Source organism: Myiozetetes cayanensis, unplaced genomic scaffold, assembly GCF_022539395.1.
Source record: "Myiozetetes cayanensis isolate MyiCay16 unplaced genomic scaffold, myiCay2020 scf44, whole genome shotgun sequence".
NCBI lineage: Eukaryota > Metazoa > Chordata > Aves > Passeriformes > Tyrannidae > Myiozetetes > Myiozetetes cayanensis.
The window spans coordinates 198,416-225,576 of record NW_026087676.1 but is presented as its reverse complement, the minus strand read 5'-3'; the positions used below and the strand labels follow the sequence as shown (position 1 = coordinate 225,576).

Genomic DNA, 27,161 nt, shown 5'->3' with positions numbered 1-27,161 from the left:
CGCGGCCGGGACAGCAGGGCCACCACTGCCCGCGGTGGGGACAGTCCCCGTGACCCCCACACCCCTCCTGGCACTGCCCGGGGGGCTGGGGAGCCGTGCAGTGGGACCACGGCGGGACCACGGGATGGGAGCTCCGCAGGACCCCCCTCAAAGCACAGGGGACAAGGCGGCTTTTTGTCCCACCCACCACATCCCCCAAGACCTGTTAAATAACAGCAGCCTGTCCAGAGCACAATTAAATACAGGAACAAGGGCGAGTCCTTAAATTAAACACTGGCTGGGGGAGCCGGGAGGGTCAGAGACACTGAGGGAAGCGCAGGGGGGCCGGGGGGCCGGGGCTGCCCGGGGGGCTCTTGGTGCCCGTCCCCTCCCTGGCGGTGCCAGGCTGTGCCGGGGCGGGCGCCGGGGGCCGGGCTTTGGTGGACTCCAGGCTGCTGAGCCCCGAGTCCTTGTCGTGGCAGGGGCCCGGTGACCCCTCCAGCCCCCGCGGCTCCTTCCACTCGTTGAAGTTGAGGTCTTTGAGGCCGCCGGGCACCACCACCGTGTGCCGGCGCCAGCTGCTCTTCTTGCGCCGGGTCTCGGGGGAGTGGGCTCGGCGCAGCCGGACCCCCAGGACCCCCATGTCGTCGGTCGAGCCCCGCAGGTGCTGCCGGAGCTGCTCCCGCAGCGAGGGCCGCCCGGGGGGGCCCAGCCCTGCTCCTCCCCGGCGGGCGCCGGGGGCTCCCCAATGGGCTGCGGCCGGCCCAGCTTCCTGCGGGCCAGCGTGTCACACTGGATCAGGCGGTGGGAGTTGAAGGAGGGGCGGCCCAGGGGACCCTTGTCCTCGTCACCGGCCCCCCCGGCCTGCCCCGGCCGGGCTCGGGCACCTTCCCGGCTCTCCGTGTCCGTCTCCATGTGGCTGAGCTCGCTCCGCTCGTCGTCCGCCTCCTCCCCGCGGCTCCCGGCCACCGACTGCACCTCTGAGCACAGGCTGCGGTCCATGGTGGACAGCGTGGAGTAGCCGGACACGATGGAGCGGGCGTCCGGTGCCGGCTCGGAGCCGGATCCCGCCGCGGGATCCATGGAGCTCTCCCGCTCCAGCCTGGCCGGGCCGGGGGCGGCCGGCTCGGTGCTGGTGCCGCGGGGGGCTTTGCCGGGTCCCTCGTGCTCCTGGTCCCGGCCCGGCGTGTCCCTGCGCTCCGCGTCGTCGTCAGTGCTGCTCCCGACGCCCTCGGCCTCTCTCCTCTTCTTCCTCTTGCGGGCGGCGGCCGACACGAAGGGGATGGCGAGGAGCTCCCGGTGCGGCGGCGCCTTGCGCGACGGCCACGTGCCCTGGGAACGGGGACACCGCGGTGAGGGACGGCGGGGACAGGGACGGGGACAGGCTCAGTGTCCTCACCACTGTGTTTGTCCCCCTTCCCGCCAGCCCCAGCCCAGGACCCCCCTCACCTTCGGTTTGGCGGAGCCGCTGCGGGTCGAGCCTGGAAAGCAGAGGGGAGAGGGGGGTTAGGGAGGTGCCAGGGTGGGGGTGTGCTGGGGAGGGGGCTGGGGGGCTGGGGATGCTGCTCCATTCCCCCAGACCGGGATGGGGACATGCTGGGGCTGTCACAGATGCTGCTCTGTTCCCCCAGGCCAGGATGGGGACGTGCCGGGGCTGTCACACCAGCCTGGCAGGGGGCAGAGCAGGTTTGTGTGCCAGCGGGTACAGGAGGTGCCAGGAGGATGTGAGGGGACTCTGGGGGTCCCTGGCATTGCTCACCCACTGCAGAAACCCAAGGTGAGGAGTGGGGATAAGGGGGGCACACAGAGGCACACAGAGTCGGGAAATACAGCCAGGACCCCAACCCTCCCAGGGCCGTGGGGCACAGGGTGGGGACAGGGACAGGGCACTGCCACTGCTGTGTCACCAGGACGGAGCATGGGGAGGTGGCTCCATAGCACATCCAGCCTTGGAGCAGGGTCTGGAATGGGCTGTGCTGGAGAGGGCTGGGACAGGCCATGAGGTTGTCCCGGCTCCCCTGGGGGTTAGGGGGTGAGAGGGGACAGGAGGGTGACAGGCAGCCCTGGCAGTGCTGCCGTGGTGTGAAGGACAAGGACAAGACACAGACACCCTCTCCCGCCCCACATGCCTGGGATGGGGTTAAACAGCTGCTGACAACGAGAGAGGGGGAGGCAGAAAGGGGGTGCTGACCCTCCCCGGGGCTTTGGGACCCCCCTATCCCAGAGATTTGAGTGTCCCATGACACCCAGCCCCCAGCCCTGCCAGGGATGCCACCATGAGCACCGGCACACGATGTGGGATAACAGGGTTAAAGGATTTGGGGCTCCCCAGAGGCTCAGCAGCCCCTCCTGGTGCTGGGGACCCTGGGGACAGTGGCCAGGCAGGACAGGGCCCCCTCCCCTCCCTCTGCCCACCCTGCTCCCGCTCTCTCGTGGTCACCCGAGGGGTTAGTGCAGGAGCAATGCACCCAGGATCAAACTGTACCCGCTCTAGCTCTCCAGGAGGTCCGCTGGAGGAGGAAGAGGAGGAGGAGGAGGAAGAGGACAGCACAGAGAAGTTCAAGGAAAGAACGTAAGAAATCAGTCGAACATCCAAGTCTCCCGGTGTCGGGGTTGGCAGCGTGGGCATGGGCGGGGGTCCTGCAGGGTGGGCGCTGCTGGGGTGCCATGGAGGGATGAGGAGCAGCCACCAGAGAGAAGGGTGATGGGAGAGGGCAGGGAGGGGGCTCGACTGGCATCCCCAGGGAGGTTGTTCCCATTTTCCAGTGAGGAGGGTGCCGGGATGTCCCGCTCCAGCACAGACGGGTTTGCCATGTGTGGGTTTGCCCGGAGGTGTGGGCACGGGGGGGACAGAGAATCCAGAGGGGCACCCCAGTGCCAGGACCACAGGGGCCGGTGTCACGGACACAGCTGCTCACCTGCGGCATCGCCGGGCGCCGCGGTCCTGCCGATGTTGGGGAGCAGGTACTCGATGTTGGGCACGGACTGAGCCTCCTTCTCGTCCACGGGGGTCTGCCAGGGGGGCAGGGACAGCGGTCAGGGGGGGCTGCCAACAGCCACCCAAGGCTCTGTGCCCCCCCTGCCCCACAGTGAAACCCCCCAGAGGGGACAGCGCTCACCTTCTCGCCCTTGTCCTCCTTGTCACTGAAGAACCAGTCTGACTGTGGGGAGAGACGGGACAGGGGTTACAGCCCGGCCAGGAGCAGGGCCAGGGAGCCCCATCCCCGTGCCTGGGGTGCTGATCACCCCCCTCCTCCAGCCACACCGGTGCCCACCCTCCCGCTGGTGCCACTCACGTGCTGGATGAGGGTCTCCACGATCTTGTAGCGGTCGGGCATGTGCGTCACCATGTCGGTCATGTTGTCCTCGGACGTCCGGACCAGCGTGGGGCCGAACACCAGCGCCAGGTTCCTGGGCTCCATCTGCAGCCAGAGCCAGGTCAGTGCTGCAGCTCAACCTGAGCTGGAGTGGGGGGGGAGGCTCAGGGTGGGGCAGGGGGCTCAGGAGGTTGCCAGGGTTTGGGGTCTGGTACCTTGTTCTTCTCCGAGTGGTCAGCGATGGTTTTCAGGTGACCCACCAGGAACTTGAGCGTCTCGTAGTAGTGACCTGGCAGGTCCCGGATCTGAGGGGAGGCACTGGGTCACCCCTCTGCTCACCCCCCATCACCCCTCCCACTCATGCCAGACCCCAAGCAGGGTCTCCAGGGCTGTGCCCCTCCCTCAGCCCATGCTCCACACCCCTACCAGCTTCCGCAGCGTCCTCATCCTCTCGCTGGCATCTTCTATCCGGTTGGCTTCGATAAAGTCGTTGTATTTATCTGAAAGTGGGACATGGAGGGGGTCAGAACTGGGTGGAGGGGAGAGGACATCCTCCCAGAGCTGGGGAGCCCAGGATGAACCAACTGGAGACCCTGGGGAAGGGGCTGCGTGCTGATCCCCCTGGGATAGGGCACTGAAGGGCGAGGAGGGACAAGGACAAGGGTTGGCCCAGGGGCCTCAGTGAGGGAGGGTCTGTGCCCCCCCCTCGGGTGGGCACTGGCTCACTCTGGGTCTGGGGACCTGTCCCTGACACAAGGATGCGTGGCACAGGCTCTGGGGCTGCCTGGTGCCAGCCATTGGCACAGGGGCACCGGTGGCCACTCGGGGGGCTCCGGTGGCCCGGGGTCAGGCAGGGTGGGGCTGCAGGGACTCACCGTCCGTGAACAGGGGCTCGGGAAGCTTTCGGAAGAAGGATTTCAACAGGCTGCTGATGACGTTCAGGTCCTGCCACCGCTGCGGGGGAGAGAAGAGGCTGCTCAGAGGCGTCACCAGGGGCCAGCGGGAGGAAGTCCCCAAACCAGGGGTGTTCCAGGCCACCCACACCGAGGGGAATGCCAGCCAGAGCCACCATGGCTGTGAGGATGGGGGGACAGCACGACAGCTGTCCCCACCCTGCAGCCACAGCCCTGTGCCACTGCAGTGGCATGGTGAGAGGCAAGGGGACAAAGATGTCCCCAGGATGTCACCTACAGTGCTGTCACCGACCACTAGGCGGCCCTGCCACTCCAGGGAAGGTCACAGCGATGGGGATGGGGATGTAAACAGGGATGATGATGGAAACAGGGATAATGGGTACAAGGACGATGATAGAAACAGGGATGATGGGGACAAGGATGATGATGGGGACAGGGATGATGATGAGGAGAGGGATGATGATGAGGACAGGGATGATGATGGAGACAGGGATAGTGACAAAGCCATACATCAGGACAGCAGCCAGGAGAGCATTCCAGACTCATGAGGATAGGGATGGGGAGCAGGAAGGGGATCCGCCCTGCCCTCACCTCGTCCTGCAGGTTGATCTCAGTGGCTCCCTTGTTGAGCTGCTCCTGCAGGCTGGACACCACCGCGTTGTTGCCGGGCACGCGGTAGATCCCCATGTACTCCAGCCCCCGGTCCTCCACCACCTTGCAGCAGGCTTCCACGATCAGGGGCACGTTCTGCTGGGACAGGGAGGGGTCACGGGGTGCCAGAGTGCCAGAGGGGTGCAGGGACACCAGGGGATGGCTGTGCTGTCCTGGCTGTACCTTGTTGTCCGAGGCAGGCTGGCACTCCTCCAGCCTCACGCCGAAGGCGCGCGGGGCAGATTTCTTGTTCTTCTTCATGATGTTGATGCCCCACGGGGCTTTCTGGGAGCTGCTCTCATCTGGGGAGGAAAACCCACCGGGTCACTTGCTGATGAGCTGGGATGGGTGGGAAGAGCATCCCTGCTGCCCCACAGGGATGAGCACCATGGCAGTGCCAGGGGGAGACACCGCCCCCTCACGAAGCCTCCTCCCATCACACACCTTTTGTGACAGCCGCGTCCTGCCGGGGGGACCGGGGCGCGCTGGTTCCCGTCTGCTTCAGGAACTCTGCTCGGATCCCCAGCCCACGAGGGCCCTTGGGTGAGGAGTCGGGCTTGGTGCCCGCGGGGCTGCGGGGAGAGCGGGGGGGCTCAGGTGGGGCAGGGCCACGGGGCACCAGCCCGGCACAAAACCTCCCGGTAAAACGCTGGCATCACTCCCAGGCTTCCTGGCATCCTACGGAGACCCCTGGGGAGCACCCAGCTGCTTCAACCCTTCTCAACTTTGCCAGGTGCCACCTCGGCCGAGCAGGACCCCGCGGCTCCCGGAGCCAAGCCGGGCGCGGGCGGCACTTCCATCACTGCCCCAATCCTGGGAGCCGCTGGATTTGCTCCGTCACTGCCAAACTGAGGTGACCAAAGCCCCGGGGGTCTCGGTGCCCACCGCCCCGGTCCGTACCTCACTTTCCGGTAGTCGTTTAACTTCTTGTTGATAAGTGCTTGGCTTGCAAAACCAGGGTCCTGGGGAGGCAGAGAGAAGAGGGGAAGGGAGAGCTTGAGCAACGCGTCCGCCGGAGACCCCGGGCAAGTCCACGCTCTGCCAGGCACCATCTGGGGCCAGGCAGGAGCAGGAAGGGCAGCACTGGGTCCCTGCTGCCCCAGAACGGCCAGGCAGGAGCAGGAAGGGCAGTACTGGGTCCCCGCTGCCCCAGAACAGCCTCCAGTGCTCGCCACCCCACTGCAGTGTCCGTCACTCTGTGCCACGTGTCCATGTCACTAACAGAGGCTTGGGGACACGCCTGTCCCCCTGTGGCACACAAACACCTCCATCGACCTGCGCCAGGCACACCCACTGCTCCACGCGGCATCCACAGGCACGGATCCATCCCTGCGGGATCCTGGCCCTGCCCAGAGGCACCACAGCTCCGGTGTTTGCCCAGACGGCTCCGCGTGTTCCAACCCGGCAGCGCCAGCACCGCCGCCCCCGCCGAGCCCACGGCACCCTCCGGTGCAGGGCTGTGCCACCGAGAACCAGAGACTGCTCCGAGCTCAACGCGCCCCGCGGCGCCGGAGCCTGTCACAGCCCTTCACAACCACCGACACCAAACCGAGCCGTCATAGCCCCGCAGGGCACGGCACACAACCAGTCTAGCACTGGCACAAACCAGCCCAGCGCTGGCACAGCCATCCCTGCCGATCCTCTACCAGAGCCCACGGCCCACTGGGGACAGTGCTCCCCACCTCACAGCCGAGCAACACCTTGAACAGCCCACGGCTGCACAGCCAGGGCTCAGCCTGGACCCGGCGCCAGCTCCGGCAGCACCGCGTGGGCACCGCGCCCAGACCTGTCTCCATGAAAGGAGACACGACACACCATGGCAGAGACATGGCACACCAGGGCAGAACCATGGCACACCAAGGCACAGTCACAACCCACCAGGGTAGAGCCACAACACACCAGGGAAGAGCCACACACGCTCCTCTCCCAAACTCAAACAACAAAACACCAGCGGCAGATCCGACGCCGACCCTGCCCGGAACACACGGAGAGCCACGGCACCTCCGCCGAGCACCCCGCGCACCCCGCCCTGGCCGAGGCCACGGGGCCACGCTCTTCTTGGAACGCCGCGGCGCCCGCAAGCCCCCACGCCCCCCTGGGAGCGCGGCACGGGCCTGGCCGTGGCCTGGGGAAGCAGCACAAGGCAAAGAGCCGGAGAGAGCCGAGGCGGTTAGTGCCGGGAGAGCCAGAGGCAGCCGGGAGCCCCATGTGGCTCTCACCTCGCCCTCAGCCTTGCTGTTCTCCCTGATGACTTTGATCCAGGCCAGCATGTCTTCCCGATCCTCTGCCTGAAAGAGATATTCACAGAAGTCAGCGGTCGTCAGGCGGAAGACGTGCTTCCTCTTGGTCTCGCTGTAGGAGATGTCCACCAGGCACGCTTGGATGCTGATCGGCGGCTCCTCCTCACCTGGGGCCGGGGCGCAGGTCACCGCCTCCCGCCTGTCCTTGCACAGGTACAGCGAGTGGGTGCGCAGCACGGCGAAGACGCGCTTCCACTGCCGGATACCTCCACCGACCTTCTGCGGGGAGAAGGGACGGGGCGCGCACCTCAGGGCTGCTCGCGGCGGGGAGCGTCCCCCCCGCGCGGCCGCCGGGCTCCGGGGGGGCCCCCGCCTACCTTCCCCTTTTTGGTGAGGATCTGCTTGCAGTGGAGCCAGCCCTCCTTCCTCACGGCGCTGAACGGGACGTCCGAGAGGTCGGAGGTTGAGTGCCGTTTGGAACGGGCGTCTTCGGACGTGCCGAGGCTGTCCAGGGACTGCGGGGGGACAGCAGGGAGGCGCTGGGACGCCATCCACACCCCCTGCTCCGCCAGCACCCGGCCAGGCAAACCCTTCTTTAGGGGCTCCCCCCAGGATCCCCCAGCACAACTCACCCCATCGGTGAAGAAGCTCCTCAGCATGCGGAGGCTGGGGACCCGGCTGGGCATCCTCCTGGGGGGAGAGCAGCCCCCGTCAGCGGGACAGTGGGGAGAGGATGGCAGCTGGGGGGTGGTGGTGGGACTGGGAAGGTGGCGGGGGGGGTCCAGCCCTACCTTAGGATCTTGCCCTCGTCCCGAAATGCGTTCAGACCGTCGTCGCAGGACTTGGAGCGCTCGGTGGTGATGGCCAGGAGGTAGGACGAGCGGCGGCCGGCCTTGATGCTGCCTGCCATGGGGAGGGGGGCAAAGCCCACCCTGGTCAGCCCAGGGGGCACAGGACAGAGCTCTAGGGTGGGGGGCTACTCCCCCCACAGCCCCCAGGATGGTTCTCCCCCCACCCAGCACTTACTGCAGTCCTGGGAATAGTGCCGGGACAGGGCAAAGGCGAAGGTGGGTGATGAGGGGCTGGTAGCAACGGCAGGCGCCGAGTTCATGGCACTGGAGACCACCGAGGAGGCCGGGACGTGCTTGGCCTTCAGGTCGATGCTGGGGCTGGTGGGTTCATCTGCAAGGGAAGTGGGAAGTGTTGTAGGGGGTGTTGGGGCAGGGGATGTCCCTGCCAGGACCCCTCAGCACTTCTGCCCCGTGGTGGGTTTGTAGGTGTCTGGGTTGGGCTGGGGGGACACCCTCCCACCCACGGCAAAGCCAGGAGCTGCCGGTGCACCCAGACCCTTACCCATGGCAACGCTGCACCCCCCAACCCTGCTCCACCCCTTCCCTTCCCATCCAGCCCAGAGAGCCCTCCCTGGGAGCAAGCTCAGGGAAGGGCAGGACAGACCTGTGGCTCCTCCAGACCTGTTTGGGACTCACCAATGAAGGGGATGGACGCCAGGGAGTCCTCGGGGGCTGCCAAGGGAGCCACGCGCCGGCCCAGCCGCTCGGCCACCGGCCTCTCCCCTTTGCCCCCGGGGGCCGAGGGCTCGCAAATGTCCGTCTCCTTCACCCCCTCGGGGAAGACAAAGTTCATCTGCCGCAGCGGCGGCGGCATCTTGCGCCCCGTGGGCGGCTTCTGCCGCAGAACCACCTCCTCCCTGCGCTCCTCCGGCTGCTCGGGCGCTCGGCCGCCTTCCGGCCGCTGCTCCCGGGGCGCGGCGGGGCCCGCCGTGGGGCCGGTGGGTGGTGGCACGGCGGTGACCATGCTGTCCATGAGCGGGGCCACCGCCCGCTGGGCGATGCTGAAGGTGGGCAGCCCCCCGAAGGCGGGGTCGCGGAAGGACAGGGCGTGCAGCAGCCCTGTGCGCCGCTGGAAGGACGGGCTGTAGCTGCGGTAGCCGATGTACCCCGAGTCGTCCACGCTCTGCAGGTTGGGTTGTGACGGGTGCTTCTGCACCGGCGCTGGCTCCCGCGAGGAGGAGGCCGGGGCGGAGGAGGGAGGTGCGAAGGAGCCGTGCGGGATGGGCTGCCCTGCGCTCAGGGCAGCCCGGCACAGCCGCTCGGGCTGCCAGGCGGCGCGGTCGAGGTGCGGTGGGAGCAGCGCTCCGGGCTCCAGCGCCTCCATGGAGCGCCCGTACCTGCCCAGGGCGTGGTCGGAGCGGGCGCGGGGGGCCCAGCCCTCGCGGGTGGGCTGCAGCAGGGTGTCGTGCGAGGCGCTGTGGGGCCACCCCCGGTGGGCCGCGCCCGCCGAGCCCCCCAGGCGGTCCTGGGACACGCTGCGGTAGCGGGGCAGGCCGTGCCGGCGCTCCTCCGAGGTGCTGCGCCGCGGCTCCTGGCTGCAGAACCAGCGCGACAGAGCCTGCTGGCACTCCTGGCGCCCGGGAGGGCGCTGGGCCGTGTCCCGGGGGGGCCGCCCGGCCCCCGACAGCCCCCCGACACCCTCCTTGAAGCCGCAGTGAGTCCGGTGCTCCGGGAGGTGCTTGGGGACCGCGTAGCAGGAGGGGCTGGCGGGGGGCATCCCGTAGCGGTCGGGCAAGGAGGGTGCGGCGCTGCCGGGGCAGCCGGGGCGGGAGAAGGATCCGGGGTGCCCGTGGGGACCGAGGGGGCGCGGGGCGGGACCCCCAGGCTGCGGATCCTCGGGGCGATGTGCGGGGCTGCCACCGGTGTCGCTCCGGGGGCCGAGCGGGGGCGAGGGGCCCGTGGCAGAGGGGCGGTGGGCGCGGGGATCTGGCGGCTGGCCCGGGGCGGGCTCAGCACCCCGTGCCTGGAAGGGGTACGTCTTCCGTGGGTAGCAGATGGGAGGGGGCTCAGGGATGCTCTGCGCCCCGCCGGAGTACGGCTCGTTGCCCTTCAGGTAGGCGTCCTGGGAATATGCCTGTGGGGGGACAGAGGGTGAGGGTGGGGGACGGGGTCACAATCCCCCATTCCCGCTGTAGGGATGATCTCTGCTCCTCCCTAGCCGAGCTGTGCCAGCCTGGCTCCTACCGCCCTGGTCCTGCTTTCCCATGGGGTCCCCCCTCCAGCACCAACCCCAGCCCTTCCGTTCTCCCCTCCCCTCCTTCCTAAAATACCCCGGCATGTCCAGCCCAGCTCGCCCATCTCACATTTCACAGGCACCTCTGACTCCATGGGGGATTCCCAGAGCCTGGGGCAGGTGCACATGGGAGATCCCCCCCCTTGCCAGGGCTATAAGACCCCCCAAATGGAACCCCCAGGCTGGGGACAAGCAGTGGTGTCACTTAATACCCAAGACAGGACCAGAGGAGCACCAGGACTTGCGCCCCCACACCCCTCAGCTCAGGGCACCCTGCAGGGTCACTGTCACCCCCAGATCCCAGCTCACAAACAGCAGAGTCACCTGGGGTGCTCCAAGGATAAGTCAGACCCTGAGACCCAGAGCAACTCTTCCTCCAGCTATGCCTGAGGATGCCCCCAAAAAACAGGGGCCATATCCTCCATGTTCCTGCCCTGGACCCCTGGTACCTCCATCCCTGCACTCACTGATCCTCCCAGGAATGCTGGTGGAGCCCTGTCCCCAAGGGTCCCCAGGCGTCCCCGGTAAACTCACCAGCTGGAGGATGTCCTCATCCTTGGGCATGATGGAGAGCTCCAGCACATCATCACTGGGGAGAGGGGACAGAGGGGTCAGGCTGGACGGGGTCGGTCCCCACCTGCCCCCAATCTCAGCCCCACGAGACGAGCGTCCCCATCGCCACGTGACGGTGACAGCTCGTCACTGCCTGTCCCTGTTTCCCTGCAGCAACGCTGCCTCAGGGCTCCTGTCACCCCAGTGACAGCCAGGGGGACAGTGCCTGCCCTGACGTGTCCCCATCCCGTCACCTCCCATCCGCAGGAAGGCAACTCACCTGTTCTGGATCAGCGCGATGACCTGCGAGTAGGTTTTCCCGATGATGCTCTCCCCATTCACCTTGACCAGCCGGTCACCTGCAGAGCCCCAGCAGGGCACAGTGTCACCACAAGCCAGTGGTGGCACCTGGATGTCCCCACAGTCACTCACAGCAGGGTTTGAACAGGGGGTTTTGCCAGGTCCAACGTGGCAGGAGGAGCCGTGGGGACCCCAAAACCAGCCTAACCCCCTAACGGGGAACCCTGCGCTGCTCTGAGCAGAGCAAGAGAGCAGAGCACTCACAGGGAGCAGAGAGAAGGGGGAGAAAGAAGAAGGAATGCAAGAAAAAGAGTCAAACCAGCAAGGAAGTCCCTGGCAGAGGAGGTGGAGCCTCCTGTGGATGCAGGAGCAGCCTGGAGCCATCTCCAGCCCCGTGTCCCCACTCACCCGTTCGCAGCCCGGCCTGGTGGGCCGGCCCATCCTCCCGCACGTTCTTCACGAAGATGGTGTCCATGGGCTCCAGGCGGCTCCGGGGGGCACCTGCTCCGTGGGGACAGAGGATCAGGAACAGAGTCAGGGTCACACCATGGCAAAGGGCACATTTGGCCCCCTGTGGTCACCTCCTCACCTCCCCCATCCCTGCCCAGGGTGAAACCCAACACTTGGGGCAGCTCCTGGTCCCCATCACCCCCAGGCAGGGCTGCTCCCAGTCCCCTCTGAAGGACCAAAAGCCATCGGGTGCTGGGTGGGCGGGTGGGCATGGAGCCCACAGGGGATTCCAAATCCACCTGGGACCACCCGGAGAGCGAGGCCAGAGCCCCCCAGCCCTGCTGGGCGCTGGGTGCCGGGTCTGGCACCGCTGCCCGCACCGGTTCCCCGGGGAGCGCGGCCCCGGTGCCGCGTCACCGCGCCAGCGCCGATCCGTTCTGACACCTTCACATTCACTCACGTCACCAGGAGCCTCCAGGAGCTCAGCAGGGCCGTGTCCCTGTCCCCAAACACCCCGTGCTCAGCGGGGGCCAGCGCTGGCCACGCCGCAGCCCTCCCGCTGTGGGCAGACCCCCCTTCCCCCAGGGCGTGATGTCCAACAAACCTCCCGAGGGGTTTTGGGGACACCGAGCCCATCTAGGGCACAGCGTGCCACCAAAGTGCCACCAAAGCACTGTGTCACTTCACCTCCAGCTGAAATTTAGGGCTGTGGTGACAGTGGCAGCGACAGCAATGCCCACTGTGGCCCTCAACAGCCACGTGCCCCCCGTGCCCTGCGCCCACCCCAGGGGTCCCCGTGGCAGTGCCAGCACTCACCTGCTCGGTTCCCATTCTCCTCCTCCTGCCAAGGAAAGAGAAAAGCATTGATTTGGTGGTGAGGCCTCGGGCAGCGGTGATAGGGGGTTGGGAGGGTCCCTCTGGCCTCCGCCGCCCCCAGCTAAAATTACCTCCTGACACCGGATCCGGCCGCCCGCGCGGCCCCGGCGGGGAGTGGGATCTAAGGGAGCCCCCTGCACCCAGCTGACAGCAAAGGGGCCGGTTTTGGGGCAGGGGAGTGGGAAAGAGGCCCCAGGGTGGCATCTCACCCTTCACCCGGGCCACCAAGCCTGGTCAGGGAGAGTCTGAACCCCCACAGTGCGGTCCCAGGGGAGGGACCCTCCCCATTTCTTCAGCCTCCCACTGCCCAGGGCTGCAGTGGGCACCTGGAATGGGAATTTTCACTCCACCAGTGCCAGATCCTTTCATCTCTGGGGGAGACACTGGTCTGGCCCCAGCTCCCAGCCAGTGGGGACACAGACTAATGTCCCCAGGGCACCAAGTGCCCCCAGGGTGCTGGGAAGGGCCCAGTGTCCTTCCTAGTGTAACAGGGGGACATTTCCAGCAAGGAGGAGAGGGCTGGAGGCATCACCCTGGGTGCCCCTCGCAGGGTGGGAAGGAACAGCCACATTCCATGGTCTCAGCACACAGGAACTGCTGCCACGGTGTCAGGGCAGGACCGTGGGGCCACCGAGAGCCCCTGGAGGCACGGGCTCACCCCCTCCCTGCCCCTCCTCGCCCCGTGGCACCCCAGAGCCCTTCCCAGCCCCCGGGGCATCCCAGCAGCCGCACTCCCAGGCCCGGGGCCCGTCACCCTCCTCCCTGCTGAGTCAACCCACCGAAACTCAGCCCCCGGACCTGGCCGGCTGCCGGGCCCCCGCGGGTGCTGAGCCAGCCCCGCCGCGCCCTGCCCCGCCGGCTCCGCGGCCGGCAGCTATTCCCAGCTATTCCCAGCCTCCTTCCAGGAGCATCCCCAGCCCCCGGCGCTGATCCGGCTCCTTCCCACGCGGTCGCCCTGGCAGGGCTCGGCCCAGGTGCCCAGCGGGGCAGGATCAATCCCTGGCTCCTGGAGGATCCTTCGGAGAGGCGGGAGTGAGTGGGTCGGTTTGGAGGAGCTCCAGGCCATTCCCACGACAGAACCGTGGGGTGACGCTGCCGGAGACGGGGCAGGCCCGTGTTCCCGGGGGCAGGAAGGATTTGGGGAAGCAGAACACGAGGAGCCTGGGAAAAGCTCTGTGACGGAGCAGGATGCCGAGCGGGGATTCCGGCGGGTCGGTTCTCCCCACCCTGTGACTCACTTCCCACTGCAGTTCCCTGTCTGCCAACGCCAGCCCGTGGGGCAGACGGAGCCCTGGGGCAGCTCTGAAGCTCCAGGGGTGATGGGAGCGTCCAGGTCCATCCAGGTTGGAGCAGTGACGGATCACTTGGCTCGCAGACTCTTCTCCCTTCATCCACACAAAAGTGCTGTGGCAGAAATCAGGGCGAGAGGGGGATTCCAAATTCCAGGAGACTGGAGCTGGCTCGTCCCTTCGGGTGCAGAGGGCTCCATCCAGGCTGGAAGCTGCTGGGTGGTTTTTCATGGGATCCCTCCATCCCGGGGGGAAAAGGTGCTGCCTGGATTGAGGCTTCTCGGTGGTTCAGGGGGTGCAGGAGGGTCAGTCCAGTGCTGTGTCCCACAAAAAGGCAGCTCCTGGAGAGGGTCCGGATGCAGCTGGACACAGATCCCGGGGCAGATCCAGTTGGAAGGCTCCCACCAACAGCCAGGAGATGGGGAGCCAAAAATCCACTAGCCCTTGCTGGTCTTGAGGGCTCTGAAGTGCCTTTTCCTGCCGTTCCCAGGGATTTCAGAGCCATCGTTCGTTCGGGGCCGAGGGATTCTCTCTGTTCCCACAAACAGCCGTGTCCCATCCCAAAAGGCTCTGGGGTGTCTCCAGAGGAGCTGCTCACTCCCAAATCTCCCAGTAGCTCCATGGGTTCCTCCATTCCAGGGACATCCGTGGGTGGGGGTAGCTCCAGGAACCCCAACAAAGCCGGTGATGGACGGTTCGTTGTTCATCTCCCAGCCCCTGCCTGCCTACCCTCAGCCCAAATGCAAGCCTCCTGTATCCAACCACAGCCCCATTCCAGCATTCCCAGGGGTCCCCACGGCCCCCAGAGCCCCCCCAGCTCCCAGCCCTACCTTGGCCGAGTGCACGGCCGACTCCGGGGGGTACACGATGAAGTGGCGGAGGGTGAAGCCAAACCCGCCCTGGGGGCTCTTCCGCAGCACCACCGTCTTGGGGCCCACCCAGGGGAAGGACCCCCCCTCTGGGGGTGCGTTGGCGTTCGGGGAGGCTCCATCTCTCCGGCCCGGCGTCGGCTGTGAGGGGGGGACAAGGACAAGATGTCACTTCTGGGGTATATGGGGGGTACAGGTCCAGCCCCCCACGTGCCCACCACTGTGAGCTCTGTCCAAAAGGCTGCTCCACTCCTAAGACACCCCCCCATCCCTATTCCCAGCCCTCCAGCAGTAAATTACAGCCCTCACAGCCCACCCCCAGCAGCGTATCCCCCCCTGACTCCTGGCGTGGGACCTTTGGGAAGAAGATGAATGGAAAGGAAATAAAAAGAAATGAGCTGTGCCTGGGGGTCTGGATGGGACCCAGGAGGAGAGACGGGGGCGGATGGATGGGGGACCTGGGGACAAAAGGTCCCTTCTGATGACACCGTGGCAATAACCTTGGGCAAGCTGGGAAGAGCCATCCGGGAGGTGGTGGGATGAGTGATGGATGCTTCCCGAGCCGGAGCAGGGACCTGGCACCGTGTTGGGACCTGGCAAGGGACACTGCCCAGAGCAGCAGATGGGGCCAAAGGGGATGTGGCTCCATCCCACAGCTCCCAGTGCCAGCGCTGGGAGGGGGAATGGGGTTGTGGTGGAGCTGGAGCAACCACAGCATCCCTCCTGGCACCGAGGCAGGGAGCTGGGAGAGGCATCCAGGAGCCCCAACACCCTGGCTGAGCCCAGGAGGGTTTAGCACAGCCCCAGTGAGGGATGGCACTGCTCCCTGTGCTGCACATCTGGCTGCACATCTGGCTGCACATCCGCCAGCCCAGCTGGAGTGGGAGCAGCTCCGTGGCCAAGGGGAGGAGAGGGCACTGCCTGATGCCCTGGGAGCACCCAGCTCTGCTAAAACAGGAGAAACTGGCAACCTGGGAGCTGGAGGGACAGGCAGAGCAGCGGATCCACCGGGATCCTGCCCGAGTGCCAGTTCCTTCCCTGCTACAGCAGTTGGAATGAGCCCATCCCGGGACGAGGGTGTTAAAATTCAGGGGCTGTCTGGGTGGAAGCGATGGATGGGGGAGCGGGGAGGGGACAGGGACAAGGGACACAAAGGGACAAGGCACAAAAAGCCTTTGTCTGTGCCTGTGCTGAGTGGGCCTTTTCGCTGCCGGTGGGGAGATCTGATGGCAGCTCAGCAGGGCCAGGCTGTGCCCCCTGCCCAGCACGTCCCACACGGAGCCCTCGGTGGGAATGGGGGTCCCGTCCTGGGATGGGGTCCCTGGGGTGACCACCTGCCTCCCACCCACTCCACCACAGCTGCACAACCTGGGAGGGAGGGTACAACCACTTTGGGTGCTCCCACACCCCACAAACACCCCAAAACACAGAGAAAACACCCCAAACCCTGTGACGACCGGAAAAACCCCACTGCCAACACCCCACAGGCAGCAAAGCCCCCCACAAGCCCCAAGCACCTGCCCCTCGCCCTTGCACCGCTCGATCCCAACGGAAAACCCAACCCCAGATGGCAACAGGCGCCCCGTGGGACCCCCGTCCCTCGGCCGCGGGGCCGGAGCATCCCGGCGGCGCCCGGGCCCATCTGCGCCCTCCATTGTGCCGGCCGCCGGCTCGCAGGATTATTTTTAAGCTGACAGCTGAATGTGCCCCGCTGATTTTAACCGGCACAGACAGGCCTTGGGGGAGAGGGCAGGATGCTCGGAGACACCGACGGCGGCACCGGCCCGCGGGGACGGCGGCGTTGTCCCCGGTGTCAGGGCCGTGGACGCGGCTCCGGCGCGCCCGTGACACGCTAACATCGTCCCCCAGATGTGGTGGCCCCTGGCCAGGGACCGTCCCGCCCGCTGTGCCTCAGTTTCCCTCCTCTCCCATCGTGATTTGAAGATTTTCGGGCTACAAAGCCCCCCCAGCTGTGGGTTTGGATACTCCCCCATGCTGGCTCACGGCCCTGCAGATGCTCCTGTTCCCAGCCCCCAATTTGTCACCTCAGCCATTTGTCCTCAGAGCCCTCTCCCTCCTCCCAGATTTTTGGCTTTATTTAACCTCATCCTGGTGGTTTCTGCTGTGATACCACCAGCTGCGCCCTCCTCCTCCTTATCCCAGTTCTCCCAGGCCCCTGCCCATGAGGGCTGCAGGGATGGGGAGGAACCCCTTGATCTTTGGCACAGCTTGTGCCAGTGGCTGTGACACCCAGACACCCCCACCCAAGTCACCCTAATTCCCACGAGGTCCGTTACCCCCCAGCAGAGGTGTCACCAGGCCCCTGTACCCCCTGTCATCTCCCCACCCCGGTGGGGACAGGACGGGACAGGTAATTCCCACCAGTGTCCCACTCCTGCAGAACAAAGGAGTGTTTTCCCTGCACCCCGTGGAGGGGGGCAGGATCCATCCCCCCTCCCAGTGGCGAGCTGGGCGTCAGAAGTAAAACACCTTCCCGAGCGGGAGCCTGGACCCCCATCCCCACCCCAGCACAGGAGGGGACGAAGGGGACACACCACAGCCTGGGAGCTGTGACATCCCCCGGGCACACCCCACCCAACCCTGTGGGACCCCCCCATCCCTTCAAGGCCCTCCCCACCCCAAACCAGGCGCGACCCCCTGCTCACGGTTCTCACCCGGCGGCCCTTGTCGGTTCTGCCCCCGCGGCCGGGCCGGGGGGCTGGGGGCGGGCGGGGGTCGGGGGCGGCCGCGTGTCGGCGGAGGCTGCTCAGCCAGATGCAGCGGGGCTCGGGCAGGCTGCAATCCACCCCGACGGGGCGCTCCAGGCGCCAGCCCCTCCCGCAGCGCTCCACGCTCCACAGCCGCTTGGGGCTGGGGGCTGGCGGGGGCGGCAGGGACCCCGCAGTGCCCGCCGCGCCCCTCCGGTCATGCTCTCCTCCACCATCCCGGCCGGGGGGGCTCTCAGCCGGTGCTCAGCACCCCATGGGTTCACGGCAGCCCCCCTGGGTGGGTGGTGCGGGCGCTGTGCGGAGCTGCCAGCCCGGCGGTGCTGCTCTCACACTCGCATCACCGCCCGCTCACAACCCAACCCAGCAAGGCAGCCCCCACCCAGCCACCCCCCCAGCCTGCCGGATGGATGGAGGGTGGGATGGATGCGTGAAGGGAGGGAGGGGATGGAGGGATGAACCAGCCACACGTCCCGCCCGGGCTGGCGGGCTGGGGCTTCAGCTGCTGGCAGGGATCAGTGCCCAGCCCACCGCCCCCAGCCAGCCCCCCGCCCCCAGCCCCCTCGCCCGCACTGCCTGCAGTGTCACTTTGCCAGGACTTTCCCTTTTTTTTTTTTACATTTTTTTTCCTTTTTTTTCTCCTTTTTTTTTTTTAATCCACCCCCTTCTTCCTCCATCACCCCGGGCAGCATCCCACCCTCCCCGCTTCCTCCTCTCCCTCCTCCCGGCCCCTTCCTTCCTTCCTCTCCGCAGGGCACCGGGCGATGCCGGGGACAAGGAGAGGGACAGCCTGGGGGTGCAGTGTGTCCCCTCCCTGTCACCACCAGCTTCTGTGAGGGGGGAGCCAGTGGGGGCTCTCAGACACTCCGGGTCCCCTCTCTGTCCCCACCATCCAGCAGAGTCCAGGCAGCAGGGACACATGTCCTGCCCCAGGCTCTGCTGGTGCAGCACCCCAGGGACCCAAAGAGCCCCCTGGAGACCAAAACAGCCAAAAATATCCCCCAGAGAGTGACACAGTCCCCCAGCCCCCTCTGCTCAGAGCCTGCGGCCAAGAGCAGTGGCTGCAAGGACACTTCCCACCAGGAGCTGAACCAAGAGTCCCCCCACAGCCCCATCTCCCATTTTGGGGACACCCAGGGCCGCAGGTCCCTGTTGTCCCCTCTGGCACAGAGCCACCAGCCCCCACGGTTTGATCCAGGCTCCCCAGTCAATACTGAGGACACAAGGGACAACCAACCACCCTCCCCACTGGTTCTGCTCCAAGGGGACAAATCCCCCTTCCCCAGCCCACCCCACACCCCCTCTCTGTGCCCCCCGCTCTCCACCAGGACAGCCAAAATCTGGGGAGGAATGAGGAAAACAGCAGCCCCTCGGTGAGCCTGGCACCCACAGACACCCGGGTTGGGGCTGGGGGTGGGCAGTGTCCCCCTGCCCCGGCTCCCCCCGCACTGCCTGTCCCTGTCCCCGCACGAGGGGGTCCCGCGCCGCATTCCTGCCGTGCTGGAGGCCGAGGAGAGGCACGTGCGGCCACGCCGGGGAAATGCCGGGCATTGCTGGCATTGCAGCCCGCAGCCTGGGGGCCAGACACCCCCTGGTGTGTCTCACCCCCTCCTCTGCTCGGCCCTCCTCAGCCCCCAGCCCACCGGAGCGATGCCACCAGCGAGGGGACAGTCCCGGGGTGCAGTGACACCCGAACCCCCTGGCTGCTGGCAATGCTTTGGTCCCCGGTGCCCACCCTGGCCAAGGTGCCACAGCCCTGCCTCAAAACAGCCCCAGCGCCCACCCTGAGCCCCCCTGGGCTTGGTGGTAGCTGTGTCCCCATCTGCACACCCCCAGCACACCCATGGCACCCTCCCGGGGCCTCCACACCAGCAGCTTGGGGAGAAACCGGGACTGGGAAAAATGGGAGCCAAATCCTGCCATCAGCTCCGCCCTGATGTCCCCCGATGCCTGTGCCAGGGGTCTCCCGCCAGAGCCACCCCGGGGACAGTCCTGTGCCCTCGCCCCAGCCTGGGGACAGGCAGCTGGCAGGTCCCAGCACGCAGAGCTGCCCGGCCGGAGCAACCAGACGGGGCTGTGAGTGCGAGCAGTGCCCGGGGGGGCTTCACTCTCCAGCTGAAAGGGGGCAAAGGGGCCCGGTGTGGTGGGCTGGATCCACCCTGGAGCAGCACTGGAGGCAGCAGGTCCCATCCTGCCACCTCCACTCTGCAGCGCCCAGGCAGCCTGGGGGGTTGTGGGGAGGGGGTCCCCAACCCCTGGGGTGGGCGCAGGAGGGTAGGACGGGCCCCGGGATTGTTCCCGCAGCCCAAAGCGGGAAAGGTCAGGCGGCGTTCGCGGGGGCAGATTCCACCCCGAGGAATGCGAGCGCTGCCTGGACGCCTTCCAAAATACTTGTGTTTTGCACAGGAGTGTCCTAAATACGCAGCCAAACAGGAGCAAAGGGGGAAGGCAGCGCTCCCGGCATGCACCGGCCCCGCTGCCGGCACGCCGGGACACGCGCGGGCAGGGGACACACGGACCAGGACACACGGACAGGGCAGGCTGCAGAGACCCCTGCCATCATCGCCTCCATGAAGGGAAACTGAGGCATGGAGGGGCTGTGTGAAGGCAGCCCCCTGTCCCTCCTGCCTGACTGTATTGGGGTGTCCATGTTTTACACCAATGCCACCCCCCCATCCCACACCTGCTGCTCCCGGAGCTCTCCCACTCTGCTCTGATCCTGGTGACACTCCCAGGATGGAGCCAGGGGTTCCAGCTAGGGATATGTTCTGCTCCCACACCTGCCTGTGTTGGGGTGGGTCTCCCATCTCCCTGTCCCACACTTACTGTTCCTGGAGCTCTCCCACTCTGCTCTGATCCTGGTGACATGCCAGGATGGAACCAGTGGTTCCATATGGGGCATGTCCTGCTCTAAAACATGCCTTTTTTGGGGGGGTGGATCTCCATATTTTATGCCAATGCTACCCCCTCCATCCCACACCTGCTGCTCCTGGAGCTCTCCCACCCTGCTCAGATCCTGGTGACACTCCCAGGATGGAGCCAGTGGTCCCAGCTGGGGACATGTCCTGCCTCCGCCAGCTGCAGCTGCGGGTCTCTGCCAGCAGGGCCATCACTGGCCCTGGCACACAGCGAGGATAACGTCACCCTTCGGACAGGGACAAGGACAGAGGGACAGGGACAGAGGGACAGGGACAGGCAGCTCTTGGTGCTGGGCTGGGAACCCTGCGGGAAGGAGGCTCCTCCAGCCTGGATCCAGCGGGGCCGGGTGGGGGCAAACACTAATCCCTCCCGAACAGCCAGCTGAGATTAGGGTCAGAAAAATGAGGTTTTAATAGGATTTTTGAGGAGGAGAAAGCCCTGGTGAGACAATAACCGATTTCCAGCCCTTATATGGCAAAGCTGTTGCTGGGTCCCACCTGCAGTGGGGAAGGGCAGACGGGGGTCCCACCCACACCTCTCGGTCCCAGGCAGCATTTGGGGAGGCAGCACCCCCAAAAAGAGCCAAGATTGATGCTCCCCTGCAGGCAGGGGCTGTCTGTACCCACCAGGCACCCTGGGCAGGCTGGGGATGCTCTGGCAGCAGGACCTGACCTGGGGGATGAGGTGGCAGGAGAACAGGGGGCAGCACCCAGGTGACCACACCAGGAGCATCCGGGCCTGCTGGCCCTGCCCCAGCCTCTGGGATTACAGACCCACAGGAGAAAGCACTTTAATTCTCTTTAACTCAAACCAGGGCTGAGGAGCTTTGCAGCTCAGCGGGGATTTGGGGGTGTGCTCGTTGGCAGGCACACAGCCAGCACATGCTCCTGTGCCCACTGGGATGTCCCTGCCCCCCGGGATGCCCCCACACAGCTGTATCCCCCTGGGAATGGGAGGAAGGCAGGCTGGGAGCCCTGGGGAGTGGATGCACGTCCCACGTGGGAGCAGCAGCACTGGGAACAGGAGGGAGGAACACCTCAGTGATGGAGACAGAACCCCAAGTGCACCCCCAGGAAACCTCTGAGCCATGTCCCAGCCTGGGCAGGGACTCATCCAGGATGGATGCAACACCCATGGGGAGGGTGGGAATCCTGGGAATGGCTTTCTGCTGATGCCAGCAGGGTTTGCTCCGAGTACCCACCAAGATTTCCCAACAGCCTCTTTTCCCATGGCCTCACAAGGCAGCACCCCCTGAGCCCTTCCCAGCACTGCTGGGCCCCCACAAGCCCCACAGACCTCACAGGGAAACTGGGAACAGCCCCTGGCACCCACAGCTCAGGCAGGGGCTCGAGGGTCCCATGGGAGATCCAGCAGCTGGATGGGCACTGCCAAATCCCACCCCACGCCAGAGCCCCCGGCCCAGCCAAGGACACACCCCCGCATTCCCAGCACCCGAAGCAGCCAGGAGGGGAGTGACACTGCCCAGGTGACACCAGAGCCAAGGAGAAGTGGAGCAGAGGAGCCACAAAGCATCTCAGACATTCCTCCCGCTGCGCTTTGGGTGTTAACGCGGGGAAGGAAATCGCCTGGTTCCTTCCCAAGGCAAACTTTTATCTTGACAGCATCTCCTTCACGGACTCAGACCCATCATCTCCTTCAGGGACTCAGACTCCTCATCAGTCCCACGTGGCTCCCGTGGCCAAACCAAGGTCCCTCCTGGCAGTCCCCACACCGGGACACCAGCCCCAGCTCCACTGGATCTCCCTCCTGACACGTCTCAAAGCAGCAGTTCCAGAGGGCTCTGGCTCACCCCAGTCAGGGGGTTCCTTCTTGCCACACAGAGAGAAATTTGGGAATGTGGCCAGAGAGACTCATCCCCTTTCCTGACCTCTCCCTGCCAGCCCTGGTGCCCACTGTGGCTCTCTGGCCACGTGGCTCTGCCTGTGCTGGTCCCCATCACTGCTGGTATCCCTGGCAGGATTCCTGGGTCAGGATTGTTGGATTGCCTTGTTCACAGCCCCGCTGGTGACCACGACTCAGGCTGATGCCACCGCACCCAAGTGAGTGCGAGCACATGGAACCTCCACTCACAAAACAAATCCACTCATGTCACAAACCCAGGGCAGGGCACGGCTCCATCCTGGCCCTCCTGAATCCCACCACAGCACCTCCAGCCCCAGAGCAGTGACACCCACTGGGGAAGGACCCACAGATGCTCACAGCTCCCCAGGGCCACATCCCAGGCCAGCCAGAGGCGCTCTGGGGGACACTGCACCCCGTTAATGCAGCAGCTCCCTGTCTCACCAACGCTGTGTGAAGCCCTGTGGTCCCTCCACGCCCCTGCCCTGGCTCTCCAGGGTCCCCAGCCCACAGGGATTATCCTTAACACCCAGTGCCAGCAGGGAGAGCTGCTCCAAGGCAGGGACAAGGGGGATAAACACCGGAGACACAACAGGTCTGAGCTCAGTGGGAACGCTCCCGAAGGCCCCCATGCCAGACAGGTTGGGAAACTCAGAGCCACACCGAGGAGGAGTTTATCTCCCAGCCCATGAGGATGTGGAACCAACAAGGCCATGCTGGTGCTGCCTTCATCCCCAGCTCCTCCTCCTCATTCTCTGCCCCGTCCTAAAAACGGCGTTATCGGCAGCGGGCCCTAGAAAAGTAACAGGATTCCGTTTCCTGTTTTTCCCATGGAAACCCTCAAATAGAAGCTGGCCTCATTATTGCAATTTTTTGGGTCTCTTTTTTTTCAGCTGGGCTAACAATGAGCCATTTCCTGCGGCGGCTCCGAGAGGCACCTTGCGCTCCGCTCCCGCTTCTCCCCGGCGGAAAATCCTACCCGGGGAGGTCAGGGCAAGGCTGCCTGCTCCTTCCAGCCTCTGCCCCGCTCAAGGCCGGGGGGCCCGGGCTGGGGGCACACCCCCCACCCATGTTGGGGACCCCCTTGGAGCTCCTGAGGGCTGGGGAGGGCGGGTAACGCCGGGATGGGGGGACGCACGGGAATGCCAAATCCCACATCCCTCTGGGCGGTGAAAATAAAGAGCCAAGGCGGGTCCTGAGCCTCCCTCCAGCCACAGCACGGGGAGGAGGCAGCTTTGGGGACACGGCTCTGGGGACACCACGCTCCCACAGCACCCCGGCACCGACGCCCAGCAGCGCTTCCCCGAGATCAGCCCGGCATTTCCCCACTGCCCACACTCATCCACCGGCCAAACGTCCATCCCACCTCCCCTCCGGCACCTCCCTGCCCGGGGACAGCAGTGTCCTGCCACTGGGGCCACACCAGTCACCGCCAGCCCCGCTGGGGACCGCGGCTCGCCCCGAAAGCGCTGGCACCGCAGCCCGGCCCCCGCCCGGCGCGGCACAGAAAGAGCCCACTATGTGCCACAATGGCCCGATTGTCCCCCAGAGCCACCGGGCCCCGTCCCACCCGCCCCGGGGCCGCCCCACGCGCTCGGCCCCATCAACAGACCCACTGTTGCCCTGGGGGGACGGCGGGGGGGACACCCCGGCCTGTGTGGTGACAGGTCTGGGGGTGCCACCGGTGGTGGAAGAGCAGGGGGGGCTGCAGAGCCCCCAGACCTGCCTGGCTGCCCACTGTGGGGGGACACGGCCCCCCGGGGCTGTGCCAGCACTCAGGGCTGTGGCAGGGACCTATTCCCTACGCTGGGATTGCTCCTGGTGTGCCAGGCTCCTTCCTGCTGCAGCAGGCTCTTAAGGAAGCAAAGGACAGGGGACTCCACTGGGTCTCATCCCTGGGCAAGAGCAGGCTGGTCCCCACGGTCACCGGTGCCTCATTTGGGCCACTTTGTGGTGACTCAGCCCCCCTTCCCTAAGGAGAGCCCTGCTCCATCTTCACCCTCCAGCTCCCATTTCCCCAGCGCGGCTCGGGAATGGGGCTGACCCCACATCCCAGCATCCTGCCACCCCAAGAAACCAGCTCTCTGCCTGAGGCCTGTGGACCCCAGGGAGACCCACCCTGGCAGGAAAGGGGCCGATTCCCCGGCGGGCGGGTCTTGCAACACGAAGGTGTGCCCGGCATGGCCGGGCCGGCAATTAGGGCTGGCTTAATGAAACCCTGGGGAGAAGCAGCCGCGGAAAAGGAGCCAGCCGTGGGCAGGAGGTCGGCGGCAGGTTCGAGGCAGCCACCCTGCCTCGCAACTCGGGGCATCCCCAAGCCGGGCTGGCTCCTGGAAAGCCGGGTTTTGGGAGCGGGAGGCACGGGCACGGCGCGGCTCGCACGGCCGGCCCCGCCGCTCGCGGGCCACAGGCGGCCAGGTCGATATTTTCCAACTTGAGAGCTTAAAATAGGTCATCTATCTCCACTCCTTTTTAAATCAGGTCTTGCTGCCTGCTGAAGACAAACTTGGTTTATTAATGGGACGGCACCAACTTGAAACCTAATCCTTTTTTTTTCCCTCTTTAATGAGAATAAAAGGCCATCCCGGGGCTCGGCAGCTTCCCAGCATGGCCCCCCCGCCCATCCCTCTGTGTTTTCTCCCAGCGAGTGGCTCTGTATGAACCCAGGGAAGGCCCCTGGCTCGGTCTCAGAGCACCCCAAGAGCTGCTCTTGCAGCACCCCCCTGCACCCCAGCAGCACCCACACTCTGACCCCAACCCAGAGCTGTCCCCCTGGGCCGTGGTCCCCAAACCCAGGGTCCCCAAGCCCTAAATAATGCCCAGCAGTGGCTCCTTGGCAGCTGATGCTGGATGATGGTGCCAGGCAGCGCTGCCAGCCCCGGGGGGGTTTAGGATCACACATCACCCATCAGTCCCCCCGCGGCGCGAGTGACGGGTGCCAGAGGTGCCGGGCGGGCAAAGCACATGACACACGTCAAGGTTAAACCACAGAGGCTGGAGTGCTCCAAAACCCCCTCCAAAACTCCCCCAAACCCCCCAGGTGGCCAGCGGGACCCCGGGGTGGCATCAGCTGCGTGCCCCAGCCCGGCGCCGGTGCCAGGTTTCGCGCTTGCGAGGCGGGATTGCGGCAGCAGCCCCGAGCACAGGCTTTTCCTGTCTTTCAAGTTCAGGGTTCAGAAAGAAAGGAGAAAAAAAAAGGCGTTAAGAAACTCAATTTGTTGAGCAGGGCCAGTAAACGGGGGACAGGGGCGAGAGCCACGAGGGGGTGAGGGCAGAAGGCACCGGACGAAGGTTTGGGGACAGTGGGACACGGCCCCTGCCACGCAGCCCCAGGGGCGGCTGCTGGGCAGGATTTCTGCTTACACAGCACTAAATCCTCACTGGAGGACTGCAAAGCGCCTTCCTCCCCACCATCCTCCCCAGATGTGGTGGTCAAATAACCCCCCCAGAGTCACTCAGCACCCCAAGCGACTTGGGTCTCGCTCTGGGTGCCGCCCACCCCAGAGGGCACATTTCGCCCCAAAATGCAGCAGGAGGGCAGATTTCTAGGCTCAACCCCCCCCCAAGAAAACCCAAGAGCCACTGCTCAGCGGTACAGAGTAAGCAGGGAGGAATCTGAGGAGAAACCATGATTAATGCTCAGCCGCTCGACGAGCAGCTCCTCATCTCTGAGCCATTTCGCACACCCCAATTAATCCTTTGAGGCCGGTTATTAGCCCCATGGCCGGGGCCGAGGAAGCCGAGTTCAAAAAACCAGGAACTGAGGAACAGAGGCCAAATTCAGCTCTGGGGCGAGGACGTGCAACCTCTGCTCAAATTAGCAGGCGTTGTGCCAGTCCCTCACCGCAGCCGCATCCCCGCCCAGGCGTTACCACGGTCCCCCTCCGGCCACTGGACCCCCACCCCAGGTCCCCTGGTGCCGTCCCCATCCCCACCCCAAGGGCTTGCCAGGATTTGGCATAAAATGGGCAGGAAATGGGGATTTAGCCAGCAGCTGGGATGGCCTTCCTTGGCACCACAAGGAGACGGGAATCGCCCCGGTGCCCTCCAGTCCAGCAGTACCAGGAGATGCCAATGCCCATGCCACGGGTCAGCAAATACCAGGGGGGCTAGATCTGACCTCGAGGGGCTGTCTGGCATGCTGGGGAGTTGCTGCCTGCCCGGTGCTGGGAGCTGGAAGGGATGGATCAGCCGGAACCACAAGGAGACAGCCCAGCCGGGAGTTTCGGAGGAAATGCGTGGGTGTCTGTGGGTCTCATCCTGGGAAGGGGCAGCCCAGCCCTGGGGTCTCACCCTCAGCTCCAAGGCCAGATCCAGGCGCCACAGACCCTCCATCCTGCCACGACACCACTGTGGCTGGGCACTGGGGACAGGCCACCACGGCCACCACCACCTGTGGTGTTGGACCCCCCGGTCCCACTGGCCCTGACCCACAGCCCAGTTCCAGGGCACTGGCTCTGCCCCAGTCCCAATCTCACCCCAGGGTGAGCCCTGAGGGGTCAGGGCATCACCCAACACCCAGCCCCACTGCCAGACCTCGGCGCCATACCCAGCACTCCCAGTCCCTGCTCCACATCCCCCCCAGCATCTCTCCCAGCTCCCTAAATCCCTGCTCTCCCAAACCTACACCCAGTATCTCCCATTTCCTCCCCAACCCCTACTTCCCGAGCCTACAGCCTCCCCGAGTCCACCCAGCATCCCCCGGCGCCGCTCCCAGTCCCTCCCAGTCCCCACTGCCCCGAGCCCCCCGCTTCCCCAGTTCTCCCCCAGTGTGCCCAGTGCCGCTCACCGCGGGGGCGGGCGGCGGGATCCCGACCAGGCAGAAGGCGATCCCATTCATCGGGGTGCGGGCGGGCGGGCTCGGCTCGGCCCGGCCCGGCTCCGCACGGCTCGGCTCGGCGCGCTCCGGTGCGGGGCGATGCGCTGCGGGTCCGGCCCCGCGCGCTCCGCTCCCGCTGCGTTCGGCCCGGCGCGGCCCCGCGCGGTGCGGTGCGGTGCGGTGCGGTCCGGCTGGGCTCGGCTCTGCTGGGCTCGGCTCGGGCTGGGCCGGCGGCCGCCCCGGCCCCGGTCGCGGCTCCGCCTCCTCCGGGCGCCCGCGGCGGCGGGCGGGGCGCGGGGCGGCTCGAACGGCCCGC

At 66.0% G+C, this 27,161-nt stretch overlaps 1 protein-coding gene across 1 annotated transcript; it reads right to left on the bottom strand.

Annotated features, from left to right (window-relative positions):
- Nucleotides 1–257: 257 nt before the first annotated feature.
- ARHGAP23 (Rho GTPase activating protein 23) lies at nt 258–26,920 on the bottom strand. The gene is given in 25 exon segments (XM_050330770.1): nt 258–718; nt 721–1,311; nt 1,429–1,460; nt 2,898–2,991; nt 3,099–3,140; nt 3,276–3,401; nt 3,512–3,601; nt 3,723–3,796; nt 4,172–4,250; nt 4,802–4,957; nt 5,045–5,163; nt 5,306–5,433; nt 5,762–5,823; nt 7,081–7,380; nt 7,479–7,616; nt 7,734–7,791; nt 7,893–8,004; nt 8,128–8,283; nt 8,589–10,026; nt 10,720–10,774; nt 11,018–11,096; nt 11,446–11,538; nt 12,304–12,328; nt 14,483–14,662; nt 26,816–26,920. Coding segments are annotated over 25 exon segments (4,701 nt in total). The 5' UTR covers nt 26,867–26,920; the 3' UTR covers nt 258–295.
- Between the last annotated feature and the right edge of the window lie 241 nt (nt 26,921–27,161).